Below are 23,197 nucleotides of genomic sequence, written 5' to 3'. Positions count from 1 at the left end.
TGATATAAATGCCTCCAGTTCTTTTGTAAAATTTGCATTGAGGTTTCAGTCTCACATGCAAAGTGGCAACATACTGTCCAACAAACACAGGTTGCTTTTTTAAAAAAGTGGGGGCTTGTTTTGGCTCTACTCATAAGTTATTTTTTGAAAAATGCATTAAAATATAAGAGCTTTGTCCTTTGTGTTTCAGTTCTGACACAAGGAGCTAGTGAGCACCAGAATGTTGTACTTCACAAGAGTAAAACTGCTTGATTCGTATAACTTCAATGACCTTTTAGTGCAGACTTATCTATAGTTTCTACAAAACAGCAGAGATCATTTATTTAAAGGAAGCTGTTTTCCCTACAGACCTTTACTTTTTGTGTCAAGTATATCAGGGGTACACTTGAAGTCGTAACATAGCTTTAAACCAGTGCTGATAAAATCATGTGGGATGTGACTTCAAAATGCCAGAGTAACAGGAGTAAGGATAGGGAAGAATTTCATGCATTTTCAAAACACTGGAACATCTATTCAGGCTTGAGGAACATTTGCAAATCGAACTGAATCCAATGGGATTTGTGATCACTTGCCATTTCTTCATTATTTATCATGTGTACTTTTGTAGCATGTGGAGGCCTTACTCAATAGGGGACTATACAAACACTGAAAGAAAATGTGATCTCTCCCATAAAACAACTTTTTAATATAATATGAAATGAATTAATAATATCCCATCAAGGTCTTGCTTTAAATGCAAGATATTCCAAGTTTCAGGTTTAAAAGGTTACATTTCTTTTTAGCATATTCTATTTGGTCAAATGACTAATGCATACAGAAATATATGCCTACAACTATCTCCCTCTCATCAATAACTTACAAAGCTTAACTAATAATGAATGCACAGATATGAAAAGCAGAATTAAAGCAGAAGGACCTAAACTCAACACCATCTACCATTAACCCCATATACTTTGTGACTCTGTAATGCCTCTGAAAAACGTCAATTCATATGCAATTTGCCAATGCAAAATAAATGGATAAACTAGAAAAGGATGAAGGTGAGAGAGTGCAGGAAAAAATAAGAAGCAAAATACATTTCCGAGGGATACGAACTGTTCATTTTAGTGAACATGGAAACTTTGATACAGTTTAATATGAAGAATACAAAACCAATTATTTACAAGTAAGTGAAATGTGAATGCTGCAAGTGTGGAAGAGTTTGGGAATCCAGGAAAAAAGTATCTTAATACCAGATGAGACCTTAAAACTTGGACATTTTCATTTGTGTCACATAGCAATGTTCCTTCTGTAAAGACAAAAATAAACAGACCAAGTTGATCTATCCCTGACCTAATTTTGCATTTAAACCACCAGAAATTTTTATAACCCCAGATTCTAATCTGGCCTAAGGATGTTTTCAACATTTCCTGTTACCTCTTTCCTGCCTTGATTTTGCAGTTGTCTCCTGCCCAAGTTCTTCAAACTTTCTAAGAGCTGCATATACTGCCTTCAGCAAGTGATGAGCCTCTTTAAATCCAGAATCAGCGATGCACCATGAGTAGCCTAATTGCAGTGTCAAAGAAAATTGCTACAGCCGTTGGCCAAAATCACATCACGACCTTGACCCCAGTTCAGGAAAGCGCCTGATTCAAAATAGCTTCTGTCTGTCCAGCTTCTCCACCATCCAGTTTGTAGCACCACATATTCTCTAATATTCAGACCTACTCAGCCAAAAAACCTCTTAAGTTTACTGCCAATAACACAAGAAAGAAGGCAGCAGGACATGCTAGCTGACATTAAGAGTTCCCTCTGAATTTGGATTACTCAGGGGATTAATTTAATCTGACATATCCTGGCAGGGTTTGGAGAGTGCCACATTCATATCCAAACCTGTGATAACAATTAAATACTATGCCCTGTTTCTGAGTCAGAAAGGCAATAAAGTCGACTTTGAAATATGCATGTTTCTGATCTAAAATAAGAGTGCCTGATATTTTACAATATATCCGGCCTGTAACTACAACATGGGAATAAACAGATATTCCAATTTAAGCAGGCATCTATTTATGCAGCAGGAGGCTACTCTGTATATATATCTATGAAAAATGTTCATTTATGCACTGCAAAAAGTACAAGACTCTCTTACCTGCAGGTTTGCACATGCTGGTGAATCGTTGTGGGTGGGTATTTCATTGTTGGTGGTCTCTGAACCTGTGTTTTTAAGTCTGGAAGCTGTTGTAGTTGTGGCTGTAGTGGTCTGTACAGGTAAGATTGGCTGCCACACATTCACATCAGTACCATTGCCGAAGGCCTGAATTGCATTTTCTGCAAAAATAAATTACAGGTAATTTTCTATTTCTAAACAAATGGCAGAAAGCATAACTGACTTTTTAATCATTATTATTATTATTATTCCATTGAAAATGTGTATTTATAGAAACTCAATTTTTATGCTGAAAAATGTGTCTTAATTTTGAACATATCAGAAACATGACCTGAGAGTCTGGGGTCACATAATTATCTGGTACAGCCTCTTCTTTGTAATGTACCCAGTAATTCCTGACAGAAGCTCCAGGACTTACTGTAATCATATTTGTTACCACCCAAAAGCCTCAAAAATTTACTTTCAAGATTTAAAACGCAGTTTGAATGTTATGTCCTAATTCAGGCCGGTGATGTTACATAGCCAAATAAAAACAGAGAGCAGGCAAAATATTAATTTATTTCTACAGCTTGTTGTAGTAAAACTAATAAGCCTATAACTACAAAATGGTTTAACTAAGACAATCTTTTCCCTACAGTTATCAATCAAAATCTGCATAACTAGGTGAGGGAAGCATGCTTAAACTAAAACTTTAGAATATAAAAGTTAAAAACCTTATAGTTTCATGGCATTAAAGAGTGTGTTTATGGCAAGAGTAAATTGGTTGGGATTTTCTTATAAACAAATAGAAAAAGAGTTTTTAATCAGGTCTTTGGGGATTCAACATGGATTTAGGGATTTCTCATTTCATATTCTTTGTACAAGAAATCAAACAATTTCACTGAGGACTAATATATGGCAGTTATTAATACTTCTTCTCAGTGGTATTCCTTGCCTTATAAAATAATTTACATTTAATTCTCATCTGAAAAAGATGTATTTTATTCCGATATTAGTTCTTAGAAATCCAACATACAAAGAGAAGAATTTGTAAAAGGCACCACAATCAGCTGGGTTGATGGAGACAAAGTGGGAAGAGTGGAATGATATTTTTGTTGGTTTTACCTGAATAAGGCAATATATAAAGCAATATTTTCCTATGATTTCCTAAATTAACAGTAACTCTTTGTTTCCGTTATTGCAAGAAGGATCACAGAAATACATGCAGTCCTTCCAGTTTGCTAAGTAAAAGTGGTGTTTACAATTAGTCTTCTTTAATAGTTTCATAGAATCATACTCTATGATCCTTGTGGGTCCCTTCCAACTTGACATATTCTATGAGTCTATGATAGAATCATAGAATGGTTTGGGTTGGAAGGAACCTTTAAAGGCCATCTAGTCCAACCCCCCTGCAATGGGCAGGGACATCTTCAACTAGATCAGGTTGCTCAGAGCCCCGTCCCACCTGACCTTGAATGTTTCCAGGGATGGGACATCTACCACCTCTCTGGGCAACCTGTTCCAGTGTTTCACCACCCTCATTGTAAAAAATTTCTTCCTTCTATCTAGCCTGAATCTACCCTCCTTTAGTTTAAAACCATTACCCCTTGTCCTATCGCTACAGGACCTACTAAAAAGTCTGTCCCCATCTTTCTTATAAGCCCCCTTTAAGTATTGAAAAGCTGCAATGAGGTCTCCCTGAAGCCTTCTCTTCTCCAGGCTAAACAACCCCAACTCTCTCAGCCTTTCTTCATAGGAAAGGTGTTCCATCCATCTTCATATTTTTGTAATATTTCAAACATATAAATTATATTTTAAATATGTATTTTATGTACATAATTTTCATACATATTTCAAATATATTTCAAAAACCATAATGACTGTAAGGAGGTGCTTCAAGTGTATAACTGCTCTAGTAAAAGTCCTTTCAATAGTTGTCATTAACTAACTCACTGCATTATGCTTTTCCTCCCACTTGTCAATTCTTTTTACTGCAGTATAAAGCAAGTATGAACAAATCCTTTGAACAGATAGGTAAATATACTGAATCCTATTCAGTTCAGTAGGAATTCTAGAGTATGTAAATGAATGTCAGGACACTCACTTTCAGAGTAGCTAAAATAAAGTCTTTAGATGGATTTCCAGAATTTAAGATCGGCCAAACCCTAACTGGAGAGGCAGCAATTAGGACCACTGTAATAGTACCAATAAACTTGCATCTTCCAATAAAGAGGATAAAAGTACAAGCAAGGTAATACACAGCCCAAATTTTAGGGTGGAATATATCTCATTTGGGGCCTATTAATTTGGATTTTTAGCTTTCTTGAGATTGAGCCAATTTCACAGTTTTGATATAAAGCCATATTCTGCAGGACAATGCTAAGAAACACTTTATCTAATACATGTAAAAAGAAAACAATGCAATATTTGTCTTTATTGGGACTCATTATTAAAACAGACTGCAATTTTCACTTGTATTTTCACACCTACCTTTTGAAATTAAAACTTCCACTCTAGTTTCAACTTAACATGTTGCAAAAGGCTTTTCAACTCTAGAGTGGAATTTCTAGGCAAGTGCATACAGAGGTGCACGAAAGAGCAGGATTTCAGGTGTGTATGTGGGACATGGTAAACTCAGCTTCATATCCCAGCTCCACATGAGGCACAGCAGGACTGTGACCCTAGGTCTCCTGTTTTCTGAGTCCCCTAGCCCTCAGCGTACAGTCTCAGCTATTCCACTTTGCATAAATAACCAAATGGTTTTTTGAATGAACATTTAAGCTAGGTTTTCCACATCTTCTGTAAATGCCCCAAATTACTGGTTTATTTTCCAGTTTGAAGGGGAAGTATACTTTAGCAAAACAAACGAGCAAGAAATTCCTAGCTTCATCCCATTGTGGAAAAAAGATTTTTGTTTTGTCCAAAAAAAAGTGGGAGGGATTTTAATCTCATCCAATAAACAAATGACTTTTTCTTCAGGAACTGTAATGCCCATTAATGACAATAACAGTTAAAAAAAAAAAAAATTTGAACTTTTCCCATTCTCTGTAAGAGGAAAAACTTTTTATTAAACTAGAAACATCTTTAATTTCTTCATGAAGAAGACATCTCTTACAGCTAGGATGACTATAATTTGTCTCACAGTAACCTCTAATGTCTTTGATCTGTCTTCATTAATGCTTTTATACTGATAGCAAAAGAAAGGACAGGGGATCGCTCTGTCTTTATGTTCTAAAAGGAACCCGTAACATTCTAGCAATTAATACATTCACAAATGAATAAAATCTGATATATTACAGTATATATAAATGGCAGCCCCATTAGGTTTGAAGAAGGTCTGATGCTATATTATTAACTTTTACCCAATCATAGTCTGAATTGTTTTCTGGGTTTTTTTGTTAAATGATCTTGAGTAATTGATTCATTCTTCCAAAGCTTAATAAATAGTGTATCAAATAGCAACCCAAGTCACTCACTTTTTGTACGCAAAGCTCCCCATGTCTTCAAAACATGCTGCCTGTTGGGAAGCTACCAATGGAGATTTTCAGACCGCTGTACTAAAATATAGACTGACCCCTGCATTAGCATTAGCTCAAGTGTATAGGGCTGGATGGGACAGTCTGGATCATCGAGTTCATTCACTATTTTTGAAAAAAGCAATGATGTATGCTTCTTTTCATAAGCTGATGAAATATGACTTTTAAAACCAGTACGAATCTTTTACCCTCAAAACTCCTGCTGGAAGCCTATTTCTTAACTTTAGTCTGACGGTTAAAAATTTTCTAATTTCGAGCCTAAATATGTATGGCCAATATCTCCCTTTTTGATCTTGTGCCGACATTGTCCTCTAGGTTAAGTAATCCTTTTCCTTCCCTGGGCTTGCCCCTCTAATGCAATTTTAGAGGACAATCAAGTATCCTTTCAACTTCTGTTCTGCTAGGCTAGGGAAGCCAAGCTCTTTTGGTCTCCTCATTTATCTGAAATTAAAACTCTGATGCACACTCCACATCATCCAATTATGCTGCTCCAGGCAGACAGGAAATTTGAAAAGAGAACCTGCCAAAATCGACTCCACTGAGCCATTCTGAAATCTATAACAGTCCCTAATTTGGAAGTGAATTTGACCAGAAAAAAATCAATAATTTAACAAAATCTTGAAAATAGGTACCATCCAGATCTGTGTTAAAACCAGGCATCTGAGATCAAGTAGCCTAAAAAACCTGAAGCTTAGCTATAAATTGCAAGCACAATCCAATTTATACTTACCTACAGCAGATCCTTCATATCATAAACTACATGTCCTTTTTTATATGAAGTTCTTAAATTATATAGAAGCCCCTCAGGTGTTGCAATTTTTTGGTACAGATGCTGCCTGACTGTTAGGGTCCGAACATGATCTACGATGTAAACATATTTCTATACGATACAACTTTGTTATTTGAATTTTTTTCCAAGAGCTTCTCATGTTTGCAATCTCGGCCATAAACCATAGTATTAGGCATATTTGCTCGTTTGTTAAATTATTACACCTACAGCAGAACCGTGCTTACAAAGTGCAAAGAGATGGCCTTGATGTATCATAACATACATAAACAGTAAAGAAATTCCAGAAAACATCCTAAAACACATTTAAAGACATCTAATTTTGTACTCACTAAGGCATGTATTGTCCTGGAAGAAATTCAGAAATTTCAGGCATTCATCTATGTCATTACCGCTGTTGCTGCAGTCACACCATGGGGCAACGCTGAGACTATTTGAGTCTATGTAGTTTGGTGTCATCACTGTGCCTATTAACAAAGAGTGAAGTACAGTACTGTGAGCAACCTTTGTACTGAAATATTCTTTCCATACTAAGAAGATGGCCAACAGCACTTGGTAAGTCATGTATTCAGAGCTGGATTCACAATGCAGACCCATGGCAGGGCTCTAACTTCCAGACTTAACAGTTTCTGGCTCCCTTTGCCTTTTGACACCCAGCCCTGTGCCATACTTCACACCCTCGGGTGTTTGAACGCAACCACTTCAGGGACTGTAAAATGACTCACGCAGTCAAGACCCATTCCCTTCCTCCAAAAAGGTTTATATTGCATTCCCACAGAGAGCTGCATCAGCAGAACTGACAGGTAGAAAACTGTGGCACAGGGGAGGGATGGATTGGAAGAAGGTGGGAACCTCTTAAAAGGGCTTTGCTGCCAAATCAAACATAAGTGGACCTGTGTCCTTAGAGTTGCACTCTAAAAATCCAATTTTTCTTCCTCGCCTGTGTTTTTTCTTATTTTTATTCTAGCTGCAAATAAATGGCTGAAACGAGACATCCAGACCTGAGCTTCCTCCTTGAGTCTGCAGCCAGCCTGAAAAAACATTTCTGAAACACATGAGCAAGGAGAATGCTAGTCATGCTGAAAGGAGCCCTAATACGTCTTGGAGGAGCATTAACCCCATGGCGCTCGTTAGGGACCTGCCAACAGAGTGGGTTATGGCAATGAACAAAGCAAAAACATAACCAGCAGGCATAAAACAGTACAGTAGATTCTTTGCAGGTAATAAATTACTATTAATCTGGCTGTGTCACTACTTTTTCAGTACAGTGACTGTTTCCTGAACATTGTCAACAACTTGCAACCACAGGTTCATTCTAACTCTATCACAAATTCTTGGGTAAATATTCTCACATTTATATGTCAACTCAAGGCTACCAAGAATGAAATGAAACCAAAGAATGCATTTTGTGTCCTAAAAGATACACAGCAACTGTTCATCACTCATCTGGATCAGGCAACTGTTATATGATCAGCGTTTATTCAAACAAGTAGTCTCACTGAAGGCATTGCCCCAGCAGGTCAGAGATTTCAAACTTCCCTAAGGACTGAGAAGTTTGAACCTTTATTTTATTTGTCTGACCAAAGAGGAAAAATTAAATAAAAAGGGGCAGGTATTCCAGACTTGTACTGATGAAAGCTGTTTCAGGAAACACGTTCCTCACTTGGTAATCTACAGTTCTAGGACAGGCTATATATCATGAGGAAATGTGATCACATCTCCTCAAAACTGACATCAAAATAGTCATTAAGAAGATGGAATAGATGAAGGATAAATATTAAGAGACCCAAAGTGTACACTAGCAGAGAAAATTTCGTCCGTAGGTTCGGGGTCCAAGAGTCTGCAATAACACACAGGAAAGGGCTATCAAACGTCAAGCTAAAAAAAGGAACATTAGAAATAACACAAATCACAGAATTATGTCAAATAGCCTTTCAGTCACCAGGCAGCGCTGGGAACTGAACAAATCAACATGCAAACTGCTTCATACATGACGTGGGAGACAAAGGAGAACAGACATTAAGGGTTGGCCTGAGAAAGGCAGTAATGTATGTGAAAATGAATGCAGTCCCACTGCCAAACTCACAAAAAGCATCTTTTGTCTTGCTTTGGGATGTTCTTAAACTAGAATGCAATCCCATATCTTTATCTACTTCCAGCTTTTAACAGATAGTTGCAGTAATAATTGCTCAAATTCTACATGAGATTAGCATATGAGTAAAAAGCACAGTTCAAAATTTATTAAATGGAGGTAGAGAATTTAGTAAAATAGGCAAATATCATTTGCACCATTAATGAAAACTTGACCGTAGATAAATAAGAAGAGGAATTATGTTAAATTAAAATAAAACAAATGAAAATATCTGTCCGTTATCCGTTTGATGGTTCAGTACACTATTTCAACCATGTGACATGATCTGAAAAGAAGTGAGAGAAAACGAAAATCAAGAGGATTTTGCAAACGGAAAGAAAACAATAGGCTTAAAAAAAAAATCTAAGTAGCAAATGCTTAGCGAAGGGTTAAAAAACCAGAAAAATATCAAGGAAGTTAGAAAGGTCACTGAGGTAAGACTTTCTTATCACGAAGAGGTAATAAGGTAATTAAAATGGGTCAAGACAGGGTCTAAAAGTGTAACAGATACCAAGGTATGATTAGGGTTGATGAGTATAGGAAAGACAGGACAAGGAATGTGTATACACAGCACACAAACTGTACATCCAGCAAAAACAGAGTGGCTGAAAGAGCAGCTAGTAGAAAATCAGTCTGTCATTTAAACCTGGGGGCAGATGTGAACCCAAGCGGATTATATGCTTGGTTTCCTGGGGTGGATTTTCTTTTTCTCTCTGCAATGCGTGTGCCTCCCCCCCCCCCCGCCCCGCCGCTAGCTGGCATCTTGGAAATTCTGCTGAAGGACACTAATGGATCAGCGAAACCATGGTGGTTGGCAGTAAAATAGGACATGCTTGTTTTTCTGTGTTCTATGTATCAAATAGTTCTGTGATGGTCTCAATAGCAGCCAGTCAGGTCTCCATATTTTAGACCAAAGCAGAATTGACCTGAACACAGCCAAGAGGTTGCTCAAATTAGGGTCAATTAAGAATGAGGAGATGGATGGTGAGTCCAGGAGGGGCATGTGACTGAAGATCCTTTGGCGCAAAGCAACTCCAGCTTATTCACACATACTCTCATGGAATTCCTGAGAATGCCAGGGAAATTAGATGGATTTTACTGAAGACAAGGGAAAATGTGTCAGAAAGTGAATGCTAAAGCAGATTGCAGTCAGCAGTTAGAGCAATACCTAACTGATGTGGGCGTGCAGACAGGTCCAGATGGCTTAACTAGGCTGCAACCAAAGCACTGAATCTCAAACATGGCTACCTCCAGTCTTATTTTTCATTTAATAGTTTTTCTATTTTTCCTTTAATATTTTAAAAAATATTAATTTATCCCTATTACTACAAGGAGCCTAAAGCAATGTATTATGATTCTCAAAATTCCTGTAAAATATACATATCTTTAAAATGATATATATAACACCCTGATGCAAACCTTAAAGCACCCTATATAGACCGTTCTCTATTTAACTGGTAAAGCACCTCACACAAAAATTGCCTGACTCTATTTCCACTTAAGTCATTCATTTCAGGTGGGATTTCACTAATTTCAGTGAAGTTAACTCTGATTTACATCACTGTATGTGACAGCAGAATCACATCCACTGTACCTTCCATAGAGAATCCTCAATTTCCTGAACCAACTCTATGGAAGTGCAATTTTTGCTATATTTAATGAAATGGCTAAATGAAATAAAATATTATTTTAATGAACAATATTTTATCTTAATTAAAACACCTGGAGATCCTGAAGCTCTGATGAATGAATGGATCTGTAACAGCTTCTTACCCACAGTGTGTCTATCTCTTCTTCCTGTGTTTTGTATATATTAAGCAGACATTTGAAAGATTGTACCTCTGATTTCTATCTCAGCATCTTACAAATTTGATGGTCTTCACATAATTTACTCCACTTTTATATCAGCTTAAGATCAGAAGCAGGAATTTACTGCTTCAGCACATGAAAGTTTTGTTTTGGTAATTTTCTTGGCTTATCAGAATTACTACCAAGAAGTAAAAACTCTTGTAACACTAGTCAGTTCCTATCTTTTTGCATGTGTCTAGGGGCTAGCAGAAAGGAAGAAAAATGTTTATTTTTCCCTTTGAAAATTAGATCTCCTTTTGATTTCAGCTCCTTAGAGATCCATTCCACATTTGTGATGTGTGACAGTGTTTTGCAGCATGCTCATCCACAGTAACACAAAACCACCTGACAATAGGAACGGGGTCATCTTTGGGGTTAAACTGAAAAATGGATCCAACAAAACTGCCAGCAAAATTCACCAGGTCCAGCAAGAAATTCTTGGCAGCTCTTACCCAGAAGTGTCTATTAGTAACAATTACTCTTTGCCAGCAGCTAGACTTCTTAATCTCATTGACTAGATCAGATTTCAAGGCTACTCAATTCTTTGTTTTAGAGTCAAATGACATTCTGTCATAACTGTTCATATGTTATACCCTTTGCATACTGTCTTCATCTCTTAAGTCGCAGAAGCATATCCTTTGAAACCATCACATCTTATTTTACCAGTTGCCACATGGACTTACCTCACTTGTCAGCTGCTAGAGTAATAAGAATGATAACAATAAGCCAGTGAATATAGCTTTCAGTCATTTTTCAGCAAATCCAACCTATTTTAGAAATATTTTATTTTGGATATTATCTCCAGAGACAGCTATTTAACAGCAGGATCTGCTTCAGGGCCTCAGCTGGGACCTTCATGCCCAACAGAAGCAGATATTACTGCATCGCAGCAGGTGCAGGCTGTAAGCTTAAAAACATCTTGTCTGGTGGCCTTTAAAATTTGTTTGTTTCAGAGTTTTGACATTCACTTATTTATTGCCCAACGATGGTATTTCTACAACAAGTTCACCTTCCTGAGATGATCTCTCTCTTTCAAGAATCAAATACTGTGTGTGGTATATGGAATCTGGCTTGCGTAAAGGCATCCTTGTGCCTGTTGACAGTCAGGAAGGTGACAGCAAACAAAATTAATTATGTTGGGGAGGGAAGAGGATTTCAGAAGACAAATTTGGTCTCAGTTCACCTCCATAGACAGGCATCTCAGAAAACATTTAGAGTGGACAGAAGGGCATCATGGAAAGAATAGCAGCTGGAAGTGAAACAGGGCTGGGTTGGTCTATTGTCTCATTCCTCAAATGTCCTGCAAACTTCCCCTGAAGACCAAGAGGTATTTACGCAACCTTGTGAAGACAGCTGCAAAATCAACCAAGCTGCAGTTTCACTTGTTCTTTTTAACTTCCTACTTCACGGTCCTGTCCAAATTCAACCACCTTAATAAGATTTACTTTGTAAGCTTGAATTTATTTCGAATTCAAGCACTTTTCTCCCCTTATCTTCTATCCTTAATTTCCTTGCAAGGTACAAATTTACCCCAGGAATCTCTGTGTGGTAAAACAGGGCCAACACACTTAGGTGGATAATTTTGTGTAGTATCATACCGTACAGTATTATATTCCACAGCTTTTACTTCATGTGGGCCTTGAAAATATAGTTTGGGTGTTTTTCTTAGACCGAGCAAGCCCCCACCCTTCCCTGCCTTCTTACCAATAAGCCCCGAGTAAGCGAGGAGGCAGTCAGCATAGTTCTCCTTCAGACAGCTACTAACCGACCGTGACTCAGGCTGGCAGTTTGTGAAGAAATCTGCAAGGCGAGATCTGCAACATAAAGAAAAATGCATATCTTTAAAAATCAAGCCTGCAGGCATTCTTACCTTTTACACTCTTTTTATTTTTGGACAAGGCTTAATATTCTTTAACTTAAATGTATATTGGACACATTTCAGCTGATAAGAGTCTCTTTCTAAGACGCATCTCTTTCCAGAATGCATTTTTGAAGTCAGAACAAAAAAGTGTAAGAAAACTGTAAAAAGGGACAGAACAACAGGGAAATGCCTGCTCTTTACTAAAAGAAATGCTCTGCATTTTCATGTCAAAAAAAGACAAAGAGCGATTTTATTGTATGAGCAGTCATTTTTCCTGGATCTGAACTCTAACTGGAATCTGTTATTCTACAGATTGAGAACATAGTTTCTGCTGTCTTACTGATTACACAAAACTGTATGTTTGTGCTCACAGAGTCCTCTTACTACATGACTTGAGGCAGGACCTGCTTTGGTACTGACCTGAGTTTCCAGGGAATGGGCTTAGCCCTGCTCTGGACTGGCCTGCAGAACCAGCTGGCTGAACCGGGGTAGCAGGCAGATCCAGATGGCATGGTGTCCCCAGCCCCCCGCAGCCATGGTACTGAGAATCTATTCGTTCTTGTAAAATGTGCATTTATCCGAAGTCTACAGTATTGAGCCCGGGGCTAAGAAGAAGGGAATGTGTGCGCTGCATCGAGTTTTGCTGCTGAATGGCCGTATTATCTTCACTTACCTCAGTTACCTCGTGTCCAAGAGGGGGAGAGCACTGCTTGCTTATAGAAAGCGCTTTAAGACTCGGAGTGAAGCTGTATTGCAATTAACAGATTACTACTATGTTGGAAACAAAAGAAAGGACTAGCAGCCGGGAACTCTTCTGGTTATTTGCACTTTAAAGGCCACATAATGCTCCCGTTCAGGTCTGTAACATCTGAGAGGCATCACTGAGGTGGGTCAAGGTCCCACATCCTACAGCCGCTCTCCTGCTCATCTTGGCCTGCTCTCCACTAGTGCTTTCACTTAGACTTGTAAATTTGGAGCAGTGACTTCTGTTTATTTATAAAGTGTCATTTAGACCTTTATCTCATTGAAAAATTATTTAACCTCCCTACTTCAATCTTCTCTTCTATGAAAAAGGGATGAAAATGTTTTTTTGCATAGAACAACTCACAGTGATGTTTCAGGATCAGGTGCTTAATCTTTGCAAAGCCCTCTCAAAATCAGAATAGTATAATCTATGCATTTTCAGCACTGCTCTAGCATTATGTAGATTTGCAATATAAATGCTCTTCTTTAGTTTGGCAACGAAACCACAAAAGTTAGCAGAAACAAGTGATTTGCAAGTGATTTACTTTATTTGTTTACATGCTCCAGAGACTAATTATCTTTGTTTTCTGTATTGTTTTACCTATCTCAGAATGGGATTGGATGTACATCATTAATTGGCCTGAAAGTAGTGATGGACAAACTTCAAAAGGTTCACAAGCTTAGTTTGAGAAAGCATCCTATAAATAGACTGTATGTGAACCGTACCTGAATTTATCTGAGCTATTCTCATGACCTCTTTTTAGTTCCATCCCTCACTAACTGTACTGATACCAGCAAATCCATGGTTGCCTTCAAACCACAGTCAACTGCAAGCTTTTCACTCCCTCCCTTCCCTTATTTAACCATTTAACCTTGAGATGGACATCTGTACTCAGTTGCCTTTAATAGCTTTAAAAAGTCAAGCTCTCTACCGATCCTTCAAGATGCCCTATATGTACACATAAATTTCTAAATTTCCATAAAATCTCTGCTTTGTTGGTGAATACATACTGTACCTACCGGGGACAGGCTGAGAAGAAATGGATTCCAAGGTATGGGAAGAGGTAAATAGCAGCACCATGAAGAAAATCTGGGCAAGGAAACCCTATGTCACTGCAGTGATTCCTCTCTCAGTCAATAATTAAGATAGCGGCTTGGATTCAGCCTTCTGAGCAACTGGGAACAAAGACAGTTTCTAAGGTTTTTACAAATTCTACTAATACCTGGATGAAGTCTGTTTTAGGACAGAAGAGAGCTTATTACATCTATCTAGTATGAAAAACCTTTGCCATGGTAGAAAGAGCAAGCCTGCTGTATGTGCAGTATTTTTGTGTTTCTAAAACAAAGTAGCTCCTCAGATTTAAATTTCATTATTTATGTGACCACAAGTAAATCTTTTTGGAGATGTAATTATACGATCAGCATCTTGCAAATCCTGAAAACATTTCTTGCAATCATTTCATCATTCTTAAACATCCAGTTCTCCCTTAGATTATTAGGTGCATTGGTCCAGAGATCATTTAATACATTCCTCTTCTCTAAATGTTTTTAAGGACTGATAACTATGGAATAACACCAGTCATTTACTACCCAGTCTGCTTAAAGAATTTATTTGTTGTAAACCCTAAAGGAGGCTAAAAATTGCTCTGCTGATCCCTTTTGCATACAGCTTGATTTCTATGTTAATTTCTGAAGAATTTTTGTGGTCATAAAAGGTAATGATCTGACAACGTTGCACATTTAAGTTTTCATAAGCCAAATATAGTTCAGATAGCTCTGGTCCAAGCATTACTGGACATCATCATACACCTCCTCTCTAGTGAGTCATCCAAACTTCATACTATCAAAGTTCTCTCTCCTGAGCTGTTAACTACACCTGATATTTATGTGGATTCATTTCCACTGGAGAAAAAGTTAAGGCCAGCAAATAAAAACAGAGACAGACCTCCATCTGCCATAAAATAACTCCATTATTTTCAGTGAAGATCTGCTGATTAACGCTCACTGAAGATCTAGCCCCAAACATTTCCAGTAGGCTGGCACTGATGAAAGTGTGCTCATCAGCAATACCAAAACAGTGGTACTGCTATTTATCGAGAGAGAGAAATTAGCCTAATTAGAAACCATAGAATCATTTATCCTAAAGCATTGCACATGATATCAAGAACTGTTTGGGTAAGAGAGACAATCCTTTTAGGGATGCTGAAAAAAGCAATCAGATGATAGTGGTCCTATAAAAAATATGCATGCTGTGTTAACTTAGCGTTCCTTCAGCAGGAAGCAACTTGAAGGTAGTAACTTGTGGGTAAGTGTCCAACCCATGACTGAGCAGTTTGGTAATCTAGAGAACAAACAGAGTTTGCAACGTGTGTGCCTTCAAGTGTGCACAATTTTACATGTGCAATGTACATATATGTATCTATTCGCTAGATGGCTGGATAGAGAGAGACAGGCAGTTTTATATGGTACATAACATGTAGCAGGACCACATTTAAAAGGAACTATTCATTTCTTTTTCTGTTGAAGAATCACAAATCCTTTTTGTGCAAAGCACCATTAATGATTTTTTCCTTTCCCTTGCATAAAAAAAGGGAACTGAAGAGAACCACCCAGAAATCTTCTTCCTAGGAAGAAAAAAAAAAAAAAAAAATCTTCTCTTTGTAGGGCAAAAACCCCACAAATTAAATGAGTCCTATCTTAGCCCTGGAAAATCTCTTTAAAGTAAACTGCAGATCTTCTGGAAAGCTTACTTTAAATATTTTGTATACCACTAACTGAAAAAATAAGAATAATCCTATCGGCAAATTCAAAGAAAATCTGCTCAAACAACAAACAGTCTTTCTGAGAAGAAGAGAAAAGAATCCTAAACCTGCTATTCTCTAATGCTTTGTATTAGCACCAGTAAAATCATTTGTAACAGTTAAAAATACAAAGAAAACAAAGTTAATTTGTTTTCCTTATGATAGTGGTTCTTCAAATACTCAGCAGGATAAATCAAAACTTTCAAATTTTGCTTACAAATAACCTTTGTTAATAGCAGTATTGCGTTTAATCTGCATATAATTTTGAGGGCAATTTAATTTTATATTAGCACAGCCTGTTGCGTAGGCAACATTGATTAGGTTTTCACTATATTTTATTCTCAAGGTTTTGTAAAAGTTCTTTGATGTTCTGAAGTTATCTTTGATATTTATCAGTTCTCCCTCTTTAAAGTTGGTCAACTCAGCTTCAGTACTGGTGCAATATTTAAAAGCATGACATAAATTAAGAAGTTGCAGAAAATTTCTAAAACTGCATTTTTAGTTTGGATCTGGTGTAAATCATGGCCTATTGGAAAGCAACTCTACAGACATATGAGTCCTCCTCAAGAAGTACCCCTATCACTGGGCTAGCAGATGTTGATTTCTCTTACTTCTTTTTTTCTTTTTTGCTGTATGCATCTTCAATTGCTGGTACACAGGGGCTGAGCCTTGAGAGAGAGAAATCTTCTCTCTTAGCCTTGCCTTTGCATTGGTGATCTTCAGACCAAGGAAGACATTAAATCCGGATCTCCTGCTGACTGCACACACGTACGCTGTGATGTCCAAGTGAGCGGTTACAACTGCTTGCCCTGTTAGTGAATGCAGGGAGCGACGGCTGCTGTCCTCTGTGCTCACCTCGGTGATGTTAGGTGAAGTCTGGACATACTCACTGCCACCTCTCTTTCCATTGCTGCTTGTGTTTAGGTACCTATTTATGGCTCGACATAAAGAGTACGTAAATGCCAAAGCTGAGTGACTGGGGTGACTACACTAATTAGTCAAAGCTGCTCTAGCGTCTAGACACCATTTGGCAGACACAGTATAGTCACGTAAGGGAAGTGCTGCATCAATATTCAAAACAGAAAAGAAGTATAAATCTGACACTGAAAAAATTCAGACTAAGTCAATGAATATGTGTCACAGTGATAAATGACACCATTATAGAAAAAAACCAAGCCAAAATACTTGTTCTTCTTTTGTGGGGGTCAAATGCAGTATCCTCCTCTGTAGCTACAAATAGCTCCCGTATAGCTTGGGTGGTGCTATTTCTGCTGGGATGCAATAGTGGCAAGAGGGGTTGGTATGTGGCCAAACTAATGGCTTCATTGTTGGAGGAGCTTTTCATTTTCTCTTTGTTTCATAAACACACAGTGAGTGGGCAGCGAGAAAATGAGGCAAAGGCTACATAAGAAACTCTATCAGCCAGTGAGCTGAAAAAAGTCTCAGAGCAGCTCCATCACAAGAGAGATGACCCTCCCAGCACCTAGTAATATAGCTTTGACCCATTTTTTTTCATTAAAAGACATTAGAGCTGTGTAATACTAATACATCTCATACTTCCTTAGTTATGTACACACACTATTGAGCACCTGTGGGCAACTATAAATTTTGACAGTTTTTTTTTAAATGGTCATTTTAACATACATTTATTAAACAGCAACTCCATTAATTTTTTGCAGCAAAAAGGTTAGTTTTTCTTTGGTTGCTACTCTCCTCCTCAAACAATGACGGTGTCTGGGCCCTGAGGGCACTAATGTCCCTGCCCATCCCCGGGGCTTCCCCTACCCAGCCTACGGCTCAGGACCCCATTCCAGCCCCCCCAGACCTCAGTCCCTGCCCCAGCGATGCTGTAGGACCTCGGACTCCAGCCCCCCCCAGCCCTGCCCTGCCCAGCCATGGGCTCCACTGAGCCAGGTCCACCCATGGGCCGATGTCCCAGCCCGTCCCCAGGGAGGTGCCCGATGCCCAGGGCTGCCCCTGGCTGCCCCGCTCCCTGGCTGGGGTGGTGGGATGAGTCCTGCCTGCAAGGTCCTGCCCTGCCTGCCCCAGGGGCCCACGCCGCACCCTGACACACAGCTCGGCATTTGTACCTTTGGGGAAGTGGGAAGGAAGGGTAAAAAAGTAAAGATCTGATGGCAGACCATTTGGCTCCCAAGACCTGAATATTGAAAGCAGTTTCTCTCACACGAGCAGACACAAATCTTTCGCAACACTGGCAGAAACCATTACAGGACCTTGGACACCAAATACCAGCTACTAACTGAATGAAACTGGCTTTTATCTGGTTTTGCTTCTGTTTTGTTATTTTAAATGACTGGCAGCCTAAGCCCATGCAAATATTTGATTCTGGATTTGATTTATCTCTAGAAATTATGTTTTTCATTTGGAAGTAAAATACAGACGATCCCCAATTACATACAGGCAGCCTATTTGGATTGTGGAATAACTGGATACAGAAACAACCAGAGACCACACAAGATTCATTCAGATGCCTCTTAGCGTCACAAATGCTTGCTCAGAGCATCAGGCACAGACACACCAAAGCTGGTTCCTCCAGCTGAGCACCCACACTCGACCCAAACTGGCTAGCTGACTGTCTGTACCATGTTCCCCACCATATTTGCCAGTACCTGTGTTATCCAGGCTTTTTGTTTACCAGGGGCCTCCTAGACATCTAGTACCCCAGATAATGGAGAGCTAACTATTAGAAATTCAATCATGCAAAATGAAAAATATTTCCATCTATGCATATCTGTATTTTAAAATTAACAGTACAAACATTTTATTTTTCTACTAATAAACCTCATTTTTCTGACTAACAAGTGCTATAAAGTAAACATACCTCACACCCATGTTCTATTATTGTATTTCATGCAAAGCAAAATAAAGTAAGTTATATACCATTTTCTGTTAATATTATCGTTTCCCCTTGCTCATGTCATCTGCTAGAGACCTGTTAGATCTTTTTACACGTCTGCTACAGAAAATCAGAAGAACTTAACAAAACACTAATCTCATAGTTTATCAATGTTAGTTAAATCCTCTAAGTGACTCAAGACCGTGCATGAGAGTAATTTTAATTTAATATATTAGGTCTCCTTTGGGTTTAAGGAAAACTACTAAGCTCAAATGTCATTCTAAACAAGTATGATTTATTTGCAATTGGGTAATATAAATATTTTTATACTACTGACCTTTTATGTAATAAAACCAATTTTGAAAAATATGGTGCAAATCCTGAGCACAAGGTAATGCAATAAAGAATTAGAACAGTGATTCTCAGATGCAGTGACACAAACCAGAATTTTCTCTTTCTGTTTGCAAAAAAATTACCTCACATCATTTTTGAGAGGCCTGTTTGAGAGAACATCTGGAAAGCATTCCACAGGAAATCAAACCTATATTAAATATGTTTTGCGGGGCTCTGTTTCCTTGGATTGACTTTAAGCATGCATAATATGTTTCTGTCTTCTCAGCTGCAAAGAAAACACTTCTCAGAATCTTCTACAAAATGACAGGCTGACCTGTCAGTCTGTGATTTCTGTCAGGGGATGCTGGTAAGATTTCTATTTAGTCTATCTGTCTCTGTACCAAAGCTCTCCAATAACACGAACAAATCCACTAGCTGCTTTCCAAGTACCGTGAATTTGTATATTTTCATTTTATTTCATTTCCTTTACGCTGTTTAATTTGAAGCTTCTAAATATAAATGACTGTCTTGTTTAAAGATGTCCAAGCCTCAGAGTGTCTCTTGATAGCGTGTTACTCAGGGAAGAACTAGTGCATTATGGATAGAGTTGTTCTCACTTCATTAGCTGGGCAGACAGGAGTGTCTTTGAATTACAGGCTGGAAACCTAAGAAAATCGTTGTCACTCTCAAAAAGCAAGCCAAAGAAATTAGTGCCACTGCAAGTCCTTGAGTGTGCCACTGGATGCTTAGGTGTTTATTAACAACTACATTGGGAGTGCACACTCAAAGGATGTGGTTCCAAGTACCTGAGAAAGACATCCATGACAATAATATTCTCTGTAACCACTTGAATAAACTGTAATAGAATATTGCTGGCTCAAGCATGAAACTGTTGTGGAGTCTGGAGACAGAAAATAATCTAAAAGGTCCAATAAAAGTTCTCTCTTTACCAGAAAAGTTTCTGTTGGCAGATGCACTGGATCATCAGGTTTCCTAAAGTTATGTAGGGATGCTTTTTGCATAGGAAAATCCCACAGTGGCACTGTGGTATGTGTGATGGCATTCCTGAAGGGAACAGCTCCGTGTTCCCTCGTCAGAGACCTGGCTGAAGGAAAGAAAAGGTGCCCAGTGTGTCCTTGTACTCAGTCGTGCAGAGTCTGTAGGCAGCCAGCATAGCTGAAAGTCATCCCGAAGCTACTCTAAAAACTGTTCTGACTTCAGGAGTAAGACAAGAAATATAAAATCAGAACTACAGCAGATAAAAGCGATTAGAGTCGCTTTTATGTGAACCCTTTTTTTCCATGCACAAAACAAGCCCCATCAAACAGCAAGTCGAACAGTTCTGGCACTAGCAAACCAATATAGCATTGATCTTATTCAACATGTTTTACTTGCTTTTAGAAGCTATATTGATATATAATGCTAGTACAAAAAGCACTGATTTGTACTATAAGACTGGAAAATAAACTATTTTTACCAGTTAAGGATGATGTGGCTGTCTTAAGAGGGTTTTTTTATCTCCACTGTCAAAAAAACCTGAACACGGCCACTGAGGCTGAGAGCTGACAGCCTGTGATATATCCAGATGTTTACAGAAGTTGCTCTGAAAGACATTGTCCATTCTGAAGAATATTTTGCAATGCTATACGATGGCCAGTTACTGAGATGTATCTCCAGCATTTCACAATGCCTAATTAAAAAAGGGAGCATCGTAACTGAGAGGACAACCACTGTAATTTATGCTTGAATTGGAACAAAAGAAAGTGAACTGAATATTCAAACGATAGGTCAAGTTTTAATTTAACAGAGGTCTTAGTCATATGTGCTTTATAATAGAAAAGCTTGCTGTAATGGTTTATAGAATGTGCTTAAACAAATAGTGTAAGCACAAACATGTGAATGTAAGGTCATCTATTAATAATCTTAGGCAACGGTCACAGTCAGCTCACACAGAAAATCTATATTCAACAATAAACACACACCAGAAAACTTTTTCTGTGTCACTTGTTTTAAAGCCAGCAGATAATCAAAGCATAGGAAACCACCACCACCTCTGCCGAGAAGTCTTTGCAGATACTGGTACATTTACATCTGGCTTCCACTTAACAGTAGTTACTCCATCAGTAACATGGTAGTGCTTAAAACATAATGAAAGCAATGCAATTTCTATTCAGTAAACATTAAAATGCTAAAATCTGAAAATATGCATGTGGCTGTCACTTGCTCTGTTGAGAAACAAAGTTTTATTTTTAGTTCCAGTGCTTACATTTTCTTGCAGCTATTTTAATAGATGAACTGCCACCAGAAATATTCTCTCACTGGGGCCTGATGTAGAATGATATAAATAACCTTTACAAAGTCCGGCATAATGGAATGGTAAAATCAGTTGACATTCTTTTAATTAGCACTGCCTGAAGATTTACCTACACAGAACAGGAATGACCAAATTCATCCCTGGAATAAATCCACTGAAGTCACTGATGTCAGAGGAAGCACACTGGGAATGGACTTGATATAATAGCCCTGTTATTCACATTAAGCATACAGCAGCTTCTTGCCTGTAGCATATACATGGTTTGAGCTAAATGAGAAAACATTTTGATTTATTAAAGAAAATGCTATTGTGTAATATATACACCTTTTCTTTGCCCCAGAAACAGCAAGTTAGCCAAATGTGACTGGGAGTACATTAAAAGGGATCAAAAATCTTCTCTTCACCAGATTTAACAGATTAGTGGGTGGAAACGACTCATGCAAACCGGTTGATGCTAAACTCCTGTTCTCTACAAAAATCTCTCAACTAACAATTCAACAAGTCAGCAGTAGCAGTACTCTTACTGGAACCCCATCCAGCAAAGCAAGTAAGTGCTTGCTTATCCGTAAGAACATGAGTAGCTCTAAATGTAGATCTCTATTAAAGTTTAATGCCAAATTTAACTTTCCTGGATTTCAATATTTTTGACTAAACATGGGTGAAACTGCTTCATTAATACATGTAGTTTAATCTTTCCCCCATGATAAATGAACAAAACAAAATGGGTCACATCTGCCCTGCTGAAACGCCGCTCCTGGCTCATCTTTCTAATCTGTAGTCTTCTTATTTCTTATATTATACAGGCAGTTTTCCTTTCTCACTTAGAATAACAAAACAAGCCTTTTCAGAAACAAAGATACACAGAGATGAAGGACGACATTTGGATGATACAAATGCCCCCAAGTTCTTAGAGCTAAAGTTTACTGGCGGCTGCGAGTACTTCAGCCCACTGAATCGTTTAGGCCAAAAAGGGACTGATGTGGAAGGCAGGGTATCTAAATACGGCCTATAAAACTCTAATAATTTGTATCCAATTTTATTTTATGATTGCTATATGTTCACACACACATACTTGATTCCGTCTTTCACTTTTTCAACCCTGTAGATAGGTAAGAATGAATATTCAGTGGCATGGTTTGTTCCTAATCTTAAAAGTAAGCAGAAAGGACTAGCAGGACCTCAGCCACATCGGGGATACTGCCAAAGCTACACCATGCAAAACAGAAGTTGTCTGAATCAAACAGTTTTGACAATGTTGAGGCATAACTTGTGTTTTACAGATAATGGGCACAAAAGAATTACGCTCCCTTTTCATGGAGACTGGGTTTCAGGAATCAGCAGAGGTTCTAGCTGACTGAAAGGATGCTGCTTGGAGAGTTTCAAGCCTGCCTGACAAGGGACCTCAGTGTAAAGATGCTGTCTAGTTACTGCTTCTTGGAGCATAAACCCCCTGTGCGTGAGGCTCTCTTCGTTGTTAAAGCACAAAGCGATGTGAAAGTTGGGTGCAGGAATAAAGCTGAGCCATTTTTCTAATTACTATATCCTTATGCCTTTGCTTCTTTCGGAGAAATGTCAATCACCCAGCAAGCTTTTAATCTTCAAGACCCTCTTAAGCAGAACACAGAGAGTATAAATGAGGACTGGCCAAGCAGATCCTGGCACCGCAGAATGAGATCCATCTACACTTTAACAGGGACAAAGCAGTCTTGTTTTGCTGGGTGTTCTGATTTTTGGATTCCAAAGGGATTTATGGATATGTTTTAAGGAGGAACTGCTTGATTCATTCGGAGCTTTATTCAGAGGGAAGAAATTTTACATGACCTTTGTTTATGGGGGGGAGGGGAGAGTAATGCTTTGTCT

General features: G+C 38.3%; 1 protein-coding gene across 1 annotated transcript in view; it reads right to left on the bottom strand.

Annotated features, from left to right (window-relative positions):
* Positions 1 to 23,197, bottom strand: part of GFRA1 (GDNF family receptor alpha 1) — a 142,928-nt gene that overhangs the window by 23,311 nt on the left and 96,420 nt on the right. Inside the window, exons 5-7 of the mRNA XM_050899196.1 lie at positions 12,132 to 12,241; positions 6,781 to 6,915; positions 2,129 to 2,307 (exon numbers count right to left, since the gene is read on the bottom strand). Of these exons, the coding sequence (XP_050755153.1) occupies positions 2,129 to 2,307; positions 6,781 to 6,915; positions 12,132 to 12,241 (424 nt within the window). The remainder of the gene's footprint in view (positions 1 to 2,128; positions 2,308 to 6,780; positions 6,916 to 12,131; positions 12,242 to 23,197) is intronic.

This window comes from Gymnogyps californianus, chromosome 6 (genome assembly GCF_018139145.2).
Source record: "Gymnogyps californianus isolate 813 chromosome 6, ASM1813914v2, whole genome shotgun sequence".
In the NCBI taxonomy this organism is placed as follows: Eukaryota; Metazoa; Chordata; class Aves; order Accipitriformes; family Cathartidae; genus Gymnogyps; species Gymnogyps californianus.
The sequence above is the reverse complement of the archived record's forward strand: the minus strand, read 5'-3'. Positions and strand labels throughout refer to the sequence as shown.